Source organism: Lytechinus variegatus, chromosome 19 (assembly GCF_018143015.1).
Source record: "Lytechinus variegatus isolate NC3 chromosome 19, Lvar_3.0, whole genome shotgun sequence".
In the NCBI taxonomy this organism is placed as follows: Eukaryota; Metazoa; Echinodermata; class Echinoidea; order Temnopleuroida; family Toxopneustidae; genus Lytechinus; species Lytechinus variegatus.
In genome coordinates, this window is record NC_054758.1 from 3356951 (window position 1) to 3369909 (window position 12959).

The following is a 12959-nucleotide window of genomic DNA, read 5'->3' on the forward strand; positions in this document are numbered from 1 at the left end:
ATTATCCACTTTCACATCAGAATATTAATAATAATGTCTGCACACGCTTCACGATCGCATTATTAAAGATACCCAATTAAACCAATATCCTATACATAATTTACAAAATATGAATAGAGTGTCCCGCTTTTAGGTCTAAAATCTCAATTTTCTTCCTCTCGCGCTTCGCGCTCGCATCAATTATTTAGTTAATTACATACCTATCCCATTCACTCTAAAAAAAATGAAGTGCTAATTAAGCTCTTAAAGAACGTGTATAGTGACTGCTGCACTTCTGAGTGCTAATTTGTCTAGTTCAAATTTGAACTAGACAGATCAGCACTCAAAAGTGCAGTCACTATACACGCCCTTTAAGAGCTAAATTAGCACTTCATTTTTACAGTGTTTATTGACACAAAAAGTGCTTAGAATAACTATTTTTGGGTCGGAATGTCAAATAAATTTGGACAAGGGCCCCTCTCACAAGCCCAATTGAGTCCTAAAAATCATCCATAGTATTATAAAATTATGGACATTGGACTATACAGTGATCATGTATTATGCTATATGTTTTGTTTTGAATCCCGGTTTTGAATCGAATCCATTCATTCATCCATCCATTCATTCACCCACATATTCGTTCATTAATTCATTCATCCATTAATCTATAATTCGTCCATTCATTCATTTATCAAGGTTCATTCATTCATCCATCCATCCATTTAATCGTTCGTTCATCCATTCATTCACTCATTTGTTCATTCATCCATTGATCAGTCACTCGTTCATTCATTCATTAATCCATTCATTTATTCATCAATTTAGTCGTCATTCATTTATTCATCATTCATTCAGTAGCCATATAGGCCCTATCGCAAAAATAACCCTTGCAAATTTTTATTACTATTTGTCATTCAAAATCGAATAAAAAATGAATAAAATGTGAGAGACGATATCAATTTTAGAAATTGCTAATTAATGTTTCATTCAAAGTTTGTTAATCAATAATGATAATGATATAGCACTCAATACTAGTAGGCCTATTTGGTGTTTATAAGTGCTTTACTAACAAACAAAAAAGCATGTATATTACAAATTAGGTAAACCAACCTACTAAAGTTGGAAATACAAATAATAGTAATAAAAATGCAATTACGTTTATTGATCCAAAAGCTGGAATAATACAAAAATGACATATTATTCTAGTAATGAATTAGTGTAATGGTCATTCATACTCAACAAAAAATAAGTTTCATACTGACAAGATTAAACTTAAACTTACAGGAAAAATTGTAGAGGTGCATTTTCAGGTTGCCCGTTTCCTGCACTTTCATCTTGAAGTAAGGCTAGATATATTTCGTAAACATTAATACCGGTACTTCACATTCGCTGGACGAATAATTTTATTTCTTAATTTTTTTTCTGCTATTTCTTCAGTTTCAAGATTATTGTAATTTGTGTTGTATTGTACTGAAAGGTAAGTCCATGACTTCATACAACAGTGTGTTCTTGATAATGATAGTTGAATAACGTCAACTAACTTGAAGTGTAAATAGTTCGTAAACGATAGTGTTCCTCCCTGTGATGTTCTGCATTTGGATATATGACCAATACCGGTACATACAATTCATTTGCAAATATCATGGAACCGTGATAAAGCGTATTGATTTGCATGTGTTATGAATTGCACGCGTTAGTAATCGGGATTGCATTATCACTGAGTCACTTTTGATACAATCCTCGCTGTTTTATTCGTGCGAGTGATAGGACCCCTTTCATATTATAACATTGATTTTTAATGGGCATGAAGTTGTCCTAGATGGACTAACTCTATATTAAGGCCACCGCATGTTGTTTGGGACTTGAAGATATATTCCGATTGAAGTATCGATACCGACACGTCCTGACCTGGGAATAATAGTAAATAATACTTTATCATGTTTATGGAGAATGAAACTACCTACATGCTATGATACTATATATAGATTTGTCGGGGGGGGGGGGGGGGTCCGTATCGGATGTCCGGACACTTAATATTTTTGAAGCCTTCTTTTTTGTCTCTGTCGGACTTTGGATTACACTAAAAATATGAATTCAATAGTTGTAATCATCTTCTATTATGTTCTCTATAAATATTTCCTAGCATTTTGTACTAAAAATTGATTAAAACTTGACTTTCTAAAAAGTAAAATTGATTGTCCACGTCTGGACACAACAACTGGGTAAACAGTACAGGCAAATCATGTCTCATCATCCCCCTCTATTTCCTTGTAGGCCTACACTAGAAAGTGAAAATCACTTTCGGTTTTGTCTTTGATATTAAACTCATCCCCTTGAAGGGCTTGAAATGAAACATATCTCAGCATTGACATTATGTGTGATCATTTAAAAATGTGCCGCATATATTGTAAAAATGAATAACTAATCCTAATGCTAAGTTCAAGTATTCTTCTTCTAGCATAGTTAATTTGATTTCATCATCAGTCAAAGTTATCAGTAACATCTTGTTGCAATCAGGTAGCCCTACAGACAGCTTGATAAAATGGCAGATAACAAGAGACAGAGAGCAAGAATACAAGGATCATGGGCTGCCCCACCATCAAAGGGAAAGGTGATAAAATAATGCCATTGGTGGTGGTGATGATGATGATCGCATTGGTAGTGATGATGATAGTGATGAAGATGTGGTGGTTACGTGATGATGATGATGGTGATGATGATACTATTGGTGGTGATGGTGGTGGTGATGATGATGATGATGATGGAGATAGTGATGATGGTGATGATGGTGGTGGTGGTGGTGTTGTTGATGGATGTGATAGTGATGATGGTGATTTTGATGATGATGCTGATGATGATGATGATGATGATGGTGATGATGATGGGGATTATGATGGCAATGGTGATGATGATGGTGGTGATTATGATGATGACAATTAATGATGATGGTGATGATGTTGATGATGATGATTGATGATGATGATGATGATGGTGATGATAATAAATGATGGTGTTTTCTTTTTCATTATTTGTGTGTGTGTTTACAGGCTAGAAGTACTGGTCCAGGCCCTGGATCAAAGCCTCCATCTAGACCAGGTCCCAACCCCAATGCAGTGTCCATGACAAGTAAGACCCCAGAGACTACAACATCTCCAACAACAAAGGGCCAATCAGATTGTCTGCCGCAGACATTGACGTTTACAGAGACAGGTCCGATAAGGAGAATCCCTGAACCGAAAGAGATTGTGTAAGTTTAAAACCACCCGTAAAGGTCAAGTCCACCTCAAAAAATGTTTATTTGAATCAATAGAGAAAAATCAGACAAGCACAATGCTGAAAATTATCAAAATTAGATGTAAAATAAAAAAGTTATGACATTCCAAATTTTCGCTTATTTTCAACAAAATAGTTATATGAACGAGCCAGTTACATCCAAATGAGAGAGTCGATGATGTCACTCACTCACTATTTCTTTTGTTTTTTATTGTTTGAATTATACAATATTTCAATTTTTACGAATTTGATGATTAGGGCCTCCTTGCCTGAAGCACAAAATGTTATTATGGAATTCCACGTGTTCAGGGAGGAATGAAACTTCATTTCACATGACAATGATGAGAAAATAACAATATTTCATATTTCATATAATAAAATACAAAAGAAATAGTGAGTGAGTGATGTCATCAACTCTCTCATTTGGATGTAACTGGCTCGTTCATATAACTATTTTGTTGAAAATAAGCGAAACTTTAAAATGCCATAACTTTCTTATTTTACATCCGATTTTGATGAAATTTTCAGTGTTATGCTTGTTGAATTTTTCTCTTTTTATTCAAATCAAGTTTTTGTTGGGGTGGACTTGTCCTTTAAGTTTTAGTACATCCTTCCAAAAGTATCTGAAACTAGTCCTGGTGGGTGTTTCATAAATCTGTTAAGATTTAAGAGCGACTTTAAGAATGACTTATGATCCTTTCTTGTGGTCAATGGTATATTCATTGGCGATGATTTAGGAAGGTTCAATAGTCGTTCTTACAGTTACTCTTAACTTACGAACAGCTTTATAAAACGGCCCCCACGGGGTGTTTCACAAAGATTTAAGTGTGACTTAGAGTCATGCCTAAACGCCGACACGGACATGATATTTAACACATAATCAGATTGAGGGACACACGTTTGTGCTCATCCCGGAGCACGATCTGGCCAATGCAGTGATGCATCATATACCACATGCAACAGAAACTTAAGTGCTACTCTAAGTCATATTGAATCTTTGTGAAACCCCTCCCAGGTCATTACTACCTGTACATTAGATGAATTTTTGTGTCCTCAAGCTGTTATTGTGTGGATGATATGAGATGACACCTGCTTCTGGGGTTGTTTATCTTTTATTTTTTGTTTTGATATTGTATGAGTATTCTGGGGAATTAGGAAATATATTTGGCAATATCAAACTTTGTTCTTCTCATTTTTTTTAAATGTTTAATATACAAGTAGCCCATTAAGACAAAACCAGATAACCATTGTTTTTTAACATAGATAACTTGGCAAATATTCCTTATTATGAATAAAAGGTACAAAAAAATATGTATATTTGCAATGCAGATATTTGAAAGAAAAGATCATGAAATTTTGGTGAAAAAAAAAATTTACTTGCTCAGTTAGTGAAAAATATTGCTTGCTGATTTGAACAGACTTCTGTACCATCTTGATAATGTTTGCCTATTCAAGTTAATCACACTTGCTGACAGAGAACTTATTCAAGAACAACCTATCAAGATTTTGCTGTAAAATACTTTTTTTAAATTTGCAGAAAAGATGGGTCGTATGTAATCAGTATGGAGCCTGGAGGGGAGGCTAGGTAAGATTTAAATTAGTAGTAACTTTGTATTTCATAACGTATGTCACCAACATTTATTAATCATGAAAAGCATTAACCGATTGACTACCAAGTGCTATGATTCCCATAAGGCTTTGTAATAATAATAAATAATATAGAATTTGTATAGCGCACATATCCACCTTGCAAGGTGCTCAAGGCGCTCCTATATTACCCCTCGCTAGGCTAGTTTACTGATTCCAGTGCGCACAGCTTTTTGAGGAATTACTTCCTGCCAGTACCCATTTACCTCACCTGGTTTGGGTGCAGCACAATTTGGGTAAATTTCTTGCTGAAGGAAAACACGACATGGCATGGAATCGAACCCACGTCCTTCAGATTGAAAGACAGGGAGCCTTAACCACTAGACCCCGATGCGCCCTCGTACATGGACCCAGTCCCAGGATGCAACAGGTTAAGACTCCCATTGGCCTACTATACATTCTTGTTCTTCATAACATTGTTCTTAACATCTTTGCATTACATTTTGTGTTACTTTGCAAACGTCTTTATTCAAGCGCCTCCTTATCTTCTTTTTATGAAATTTAGGATTACTTTAACAAGGGATTTCCTGCTGCCTGAAGAAGCTGATTATGTGTTTGCTACACTACGAGATGAGATCCCCTGGGCTCAAAAACAAAACTGTATACAAGGTTTGTATCATGCAAAAAAAAATTGTTTTTATTTTGGGGGCCACTTACAAAACCTATTGTTAACCTGTAAATCTTTAAAGTAAGCTGTAACAGCTGTTACACTGAATAGGGAGTTCCAAGGGCTCTTTTATAATTTTTAAGGCTCTTTTGACGAATTCAGTGCTGAAATTTTTCCATTTTTACGTATGTTATGATTTGTTTTACAGGACAAACTTTTGATGAGCCAAGGCTAACATACTGGTTTGGGGAATACCCCTATGCATACACCAAAGTCAGATGGGAAAAGAATACGAATGTGAGTTCTCTTCATATCATATAAAAGTTTGTTTATTCAACAATGAAATAATGTAAAGAAGTATACACCAGTAAATACCAAATAGATTTATATTTTCCTTGTGATCATACGTGCATGTTTATTTCCCCTTCGAGAATAATGTTATCACTCGGGGAAAAAGCAAATCAGGCTTTCCAATGGATATTATTTTACACACCCTCGTCAGTCAATATTTGAATGGATTGTCGCTTGTCTTGACGGTGATATGGCTGAAAAATCCATTTACATGGTAATTTTTTTCATTTTTTTGTACCGTTATTGCTCCCATACTAAAATCCGGCCTTGTCCTCTCTTTTCTACATTAGTGGAATGAAACTTTACTTTACGTGAAAAGTCGTATCGAAGAGAAGAATGGACAAACCTTCAACAGCTGCCTTCTGAACTACTACCGTAGTGGCAAAGACCATGTTTCCTGGCATAGCGACGATGAGCCGTCGCTTGGCTCAAAACCTACAATTGCCTCTGTCTCCCTCGGTGACTCAAGGACGTTTGAGATGAGGAAAAAGCCTCCTCCAGTAAGTTAGGTTGTAGTCTTAATTTAATAATAATCATAAAAGCTTGACTTATAAAGCGCTTTTTGCCTAAGGATACAAAGCACTGCTATTATGAACCCGGCTTGTTCATCCACCCAAAATCCAGGCAGCGGCCGCATCACACATTGTTAATGCATCAGACTCGTAAAGGCGAAGACAGTAGCTGCAACTTAAGCCTTGATTATAGGCTACCCCTGGCAATTAACAAGTCTCCAAAAATTTTAATAAGTGGATCCTTAACTTTATTCAATGAAAAAATCAAGTAGCATAGTTTTTGTAGCTTATATTTTATCCGTCATAATGATAATCTGAACAGGCAATTGGTCTAAACCCTGTCATGTTACCAAAGATATTCCAGGCCCTAACCAACGTTACGAATTGAGCAAAAATGCTATAAGTCCTGACATCTGAAGACACAAGTCAAGAATGGTCCCCAAGTCATAAATAGTACAAAAATTATACGGCTTAGTGGACGGGGCTTCAATCATATACATGGAGTTTGTATTTGATAGCAATGCATGTACATGCAGTGATCAATTGCCTTTATCAAATTTTATTAAAATTTCTCACTCAAAGACCGGAATTCTGTCTTGTCATTCATTAAATCACATTTCTTGTCTGTCGTATTTTATAACTATGATGGATATAACCAACTTTATACGGCCTTCGATCAGAGGTTTGGTGAAACTATGCCTTAATTTTAATCACCTCATTTGCCTGCCGTACACATCTGTTCAATAGCAGCTTGCGACTTCATTGATAACAAGATGGTGGCTCGATCAGTGGTGGCTCAGTGGTAGAGCGTCCGCCTAATGAACAGGAGGTTGTGGGTTCGATCCTCGGTCGAGTCATACCAAAGACTTCTAAAAATGGGACCTTCTGCCTTCTTGCTAGGCGCTCAGCATCTAGATTGCTGAAGGGTAATGATATCATATTATGTTATGCAGGGCCCGCTGGCAGAGCAGTTTCCTAACTAAAGTGGCTACCCTGGGTAAATAAAACGTTATTATTGTTATTGTTTATAAAATACAACCATGGTCATATGTGAAAGAACCTTTATGTCTTTTGTCAAACAGGAAGAGAATGGAGACTATACATACACAGAGAAACTTAAGATTCCGCTCACACATGGCAGTTTACTCATGATGGAAGGGGCGTCACAGGATGATTGGCAGGTATGTAAGTTGGGGTCAGGTCAGAGGGAAAAAAATAATAAATGGGGCTTTATTGCCCTTGAAGTGCTCAAAAGAGCCCTGGAAATGGAAATACAGAAAATTACCCTGGAAAATCTCCATTCGCTGTAATGTTAAAGGTTCTTCAATGTTGCGGATTTTATACAGTAGGTTGTGAGAAGTACCCCCCCCCAAAAAAAAAAATTGGGTGGCTGGGTCAGGGAATTTCTGGAAAGTTGGAAAATTTGGAAATACCTTCTTTGGAAGCAATAAGTCTTTGAAAGTTGGATAAATTGCCAGTATCTCACAGGATATGAAATAATGATTTATTCTTGAAATTTCCTCTTAATTTGGTGAAAAAATGTTTTTTCAAATTTCCAGAAATCTCCAATAGTAATAGTTTTTTGGCTGGGTCTGGAGATTTCTGGAAATGTGAAAGGGCTTATTCCGGAAGCAATAAGTCTTTGAAAGTTAGATAAATTGCCAGTATCTCATGGAAAATCATTGGAAATAATGATTACTCTTAAAATTCTCTCTTAATTTGGTGAGGGCTGTATTTTATAATGGCACTGAAATATGTGACCAACCACCCTTAAACCACCAATAAGTTGCCAGGGAAGGTTCTCTGTTAATAACAAAAATAGTAAATTGGTCTTCAAAAGCCAAAATTCAGAACTTAGCTTTTAGAGGTGAAGGCGAGACTTAAGGATCTAATGTCGTCTGTCCGTCACAAATCTAATGACACATAAGTCCACAACCGTAAGGTGCTTTTCAACCAAACTTGGATGGTAGATGGACTTGGGGGACCTGCATGTTATGCTGCAGTGGGAGGTCACATGGTAAGGTCAAAGGTCATTTTCAGGTCAACGTTAAAGTTTACATGCAAGACTCTCTTATGACACCTAACTCTGCAACCGTAAGGTGCTCTTCAACCAAACTTGGATGGTAGATGGACTTGGGGGACCTGCATGTTATGCTGCAGTCGGAGGTCACATGTTAAGGTCAAAGGTCATTTTCAGGTCAACATTAAAGTTTACGTGCAAGGCTCTTATGGCAAGTGTTATTCCATCCCAGTCATATTACAATGAAGTTTTGATACAATTCTGTTGCGTGCCCTCACAAATCACTATATTTCTGGTTATTTTTATAAGTGGGCGAGACACAAAATTGCTTTTGCCTTGTCTGAAGGAGTGTTTCTTCATCTTTATACTGTAGAAATTTTGTTTTGTAAAGTTGAATAGAAAACAAGATACAAGAGTTTCTTTGACACAAGTTTTTCACGAACTGATTATAATTTTCATTGAAATCGCAGAATGTGCACATCTTATGCTTGAGTGAATACAAAATTCAAATGTTGTTTTCTCCTTATTTTCTGAAGCTCTCTTTTTTTCCCTTTGCATTCAATCAGGTATTTGAGTGAGAAATTGTTGATCAAATTTGAAAAATCATATATCATTTTAAAGCTTAGGATGTGCTTGATGAGACTCAATAAGAATATCAAAATTCATTTTGGGGTAGGCCTATACATTGTTGTTTTGGGGTGGATGGTCACATATTGACTTTGTATAGTTGTGTCAACCACTTTCCCGCAGACTGGATTTTACTGCGTCTTTGATGATGAACTGATTAGATTCAGGGTCATGAATTCAAAATTTAGCTGTGTAATGTATTCTTGCTCTGGTGATGAAAAAACCTTAAAAATCCATATTTATTGTTCGAAATGAAATCTGAAATAGAAATAATTAAAAATTCTTTTTGCCCAATTGATTGTTGGCCCGGCGGCTGCTGTGCAGCGCCAGATTGATGTTGCTCTATCGCTTGAAGCGCTGAATGCAAAACAGGCGAGCGTTTCATCAATATTTTCATCCAACAAGTTGTCAGATCTGACATCTGTCCATGATTTTGATTGGCTGAGAGGCACTGTTCCTATGGTAACTGTCGGATAAAATGGGACTTGTCGGATAAAACGTCCGACAAGTCCTTTCATGAAACGCCCCCCTGGTAGCATGAACTCCCATCTTTTAACGTCTTTGGTCTAACGCAGATGGGATGGCAGATGAATAAAAATTTGGATGCATGCAGTTGAGAATCCATCTACTTTAGGTTGTATTATTTTATTATATTAATGTACTTTGTCAAGTATCTTAGATTTATTTGCAGCAGTTCAGCCATCTGGGCTGCAAGAATGTAATATATAAATACACATCCAATCAGATTTGTGTCATAACTGAATTACTTTCTTCTTCCCCCACCCCCTTACAATGGTTTACAGCATCAGATACCGCGAGAATATCATGACAGGGATGCAAGGATCAATTTAACATTCAGAACAATCTACCCAGAATGATTATCAATCAAACGATCATCACTTCTCAACTGACTGTGATGCTTGGCAGTGATAATATCAGAAGGATTTATCTAACGTTCAGAACAATTTTTCTAGAATAGATAGATATCAAACAACCAAAGTAGATTCCAACCTACCAACGGATCATCACATCTCGACTAACTCTGTAACTGGGCCGAGATCTAAGGATTAATCTCAAGTTCAGAACAATATACCCAGGATGAAGTAAATCAACCAACCAATCAACCCGGTCATTACATCTCAACCAATTCTGAAGCTAAGCCGGGATATAAGGATTAATCCAACACTCGGAACAATCTACCCTGAGTGAAGTATATCAATCAACCAGTCAACACATCAAAAGCCGACATTGAACCTTGGCCAAGATGTAATGAGCAATTGAATGTTTAGTACAATCTACCCAGAATGAAGTTGATATCAACTAACCAACCAAACGGGTCAGGGCGATTTTGTCCTGGAAAATGATATAGAGACCCCCAAAATCCCTATTCCCTGCAATGTTAAAGCTTATCTAATGTTGCAGATTTTACGCAGTAGGTCCTGAAAGGTAGCCCCCCAAAAATAAAAAAAATATATATATTTTCTTGCCTGGTACATTTTATTTTATCTTATCGTCTATGTTAGTTACAGGGCTCTTAACTGACATCATCATGGTAATCGATATTGTATGTAGCTTCAGTTTCATTTCAAATGTTCACATTTTTCTTCTTAAAAACAATTTTTCGATTGGGGCACTTTTCCTGACTTGGACCACAGCGCATGGCTTAGAACGTCTAATTTTCATTTTCTCTACTTTTTTATATTGCATTTTATTACAGTTCATCTGATTATGTAGTCAAAGGCCTGTATTCTGAAGTTGGTTTTAACTTAAACTCGGGTTTAAAGTTGTGGTTTAAGTATGGATATCCAATTGTTAAGTTTATTTGGCTCTCAAATCATTTCTAATTGTCAAGGAAGTATAAATAGACGATTGTCTTCACCATCGATGAATCAGGAAAGAGCTCAGTAAACATAAGAAACATAAAAATTGACACCTATGGCTTCCCATAATTTTATCACAGAGTTAGGCCATGGTGTAAGTTAAACCTGACTTCAGAATACGGACCAAAGTGTTGTCAGGTCAAGTGAGTTATACATGTAGATGACATGGATGTAGACAAAATGGTAAAATTGGCTAAGTGGCAATAAGACTAATGGTGAGAAGATCAACAGGCTGTAGACAAAATGTGATAAGACCATGTCGGTTTGGACCAAATGGAAATAAGACAAAATAGGTTTAGACCAAGTGCCATTTTACCAGATTTAGCATGTGACATTGTCTTGTACAATTTGATTTTATGGAACATCATATTGAAGTTATTCAAATATTGCAGCTTGTAAGAATTTGGATTATATGTATTATACATACGTATTATATATACAGTACCTGCCAACTGTCTCTTTAATATGGACATTTTGATTTTTCGTTTTTTAGAGAGTCACTTTGATTATTATATACTTATTGTGTGAAAAATCAGTCAACTAAATATGTGGGCGTCATGGTCTAGTGGTTATGACTCATCTGTCAATCAGAGGGACATGGGTTTGTTATCCAGCCATGGCATGTTTTCCTTCAGCACGAAATTTACCTATATTGTGCTGCACTCAACCCAGGTGAGATGAATGGGTACCCAGCCTGATTAATTCATGAAATCAAGTGCTGGAAGGCAGCTCGAGCTAAAGCTGGGGCAAGTGCTGGTCGATATTTGATTGCAGTATCAATTGATTAATGCTTGCAAAATATTGCTGATAACATGATATATTGCAGAATCTGAAAAGTCATTATTTTCTATATGAGCTACTATTTTGTGAGATCATGTAAGGGGGAATTGAAAGTAACGCTTTCATTGTTGTTGTCAATGAAAAGTGGGCATTAGGGTACTGAGTTCGTTTAAAGCTGTACGGAGCAGCATTTGTGGTCAATAAAATTGTGAGTAACTTTTCATAAAGTCAACAATAGGCAGATCGTAATACCATGATATATCAACATAATCAAATATTCAATATTTTTTCAATATCTCCTGATTTCAATGACATCAAGGTATCGCCCACCGCTGGGTAAATAATAGTGCACCTTGAAAAGACTATTTCTAGATAGATGGCGCTATACATATTGAAAACTCTGCCATGTCCCTATTTCCAGCCTCAGTCTTCCAATTTGCACCACTTTCTGTGACTTCAGTGTTGGCCGGAATGTATTATGTAATGAGGTTAATATTTGTAATATATCTCATTTTAATATTAAGCATTGATATTTTTCATTGTATTGTAGTAACTATTGCTGAACTCAATATGATATGAAACATTTTATGGAGTTATTTTTATTCAAAAATGATGAATGCGATTGTTGGAAGAGCTAGTATGAATTATTTATGAATTAAATACTGAAATTATTTTTTTTACATTTTCAATGTTCCCCTGTCATTCAATTCAATTCAAGAATTATTTTAATTAGAACTGCCAAACCTTTATAAGAAACTAGAAAAGAAAAGGGGTTGGGGATATGAGAGAGAGAGAGAGAGATGAACTTATATGTGTGTATAGTACTATTAGTAGGGCAATTGTTATAAAAGATGAGAACATATACAGCAAGGGGCAAGAATATGAGAGACGGGGAAAAACAGAAGAAGAAAAACGGCATATAAAATTAATTATCAAAGAATATATGTGACCAACCACCCCAAAACCACTAATAAGTCACCAGGGAAGTTTCTCTGTCAATAACCAAAATAGTAAATTGGTCTTCAAAAAGCAAAAATTAAAACTGAGCTTTTCTGAAGGAGTATTTCTTCTTTTTTAGACTGGAAAATTTCTAGTTGTAAAGTTGAATAGAAAACAAGATACGAGAGTTTCTTTAACACACGTATTTGAGGACTTCATGAAAGTTTCATTGAAATTGCAGGGTACACATCTCGTGCTTGAGTGAACAAAAACTTCAAATGTTGTTTTCTCCCTATTTTCTGAAGTTCTCGCTTTGTTTTCTCTGCATGCAATCAAGTATTTCA

At 36.0% G+C, this 12959-nt stretch overlaps 1 protein-coding gene across 2 annotated transcripts; it reads left to right on the top strand.

The window, feature by feature from the left end:
• Positions 1–1341: 1341 nt before the first annotated feature.
• LOC121406337 (alpha-ketoglutarate-dependent dioxygenase alkB homolog 3-like) lies at positions 1342–10467 on the top strand. Of its 2 annotated transcripts, none has more exons than XM_041597365.1 (9): positions 1342–1456; positions 2501–2590; positions 3027–3226; positions 4790–4837; positions 5405–5508; positions 5715–5803; positions 6148–6357; positions 7452–7550; positions 9820–10467. In XM_041597365.1, the coding sequence occupies exons 2-9, from the start codon at positions 2522–2524 to the stop codon at positions 9892–9894; spliced, it is 894 nt and encodes a 297-aa protein (XP_041453299.1). In that variant the 5' UTR covers positions 1342–1456; positions 2501–2521; the 3' UTR covers positions 9895–10467. The 2 variants fall into 2 exon arrangements, with proteins under 2 accessions (XP_041453299.1, XP_041453298.1); XM_041597364.1 differs by having other exon boundaries at positions 2497–2590; positions 9820–10466.
• Positions 10468–12959: the final 2492 nt, after the last annotated feature.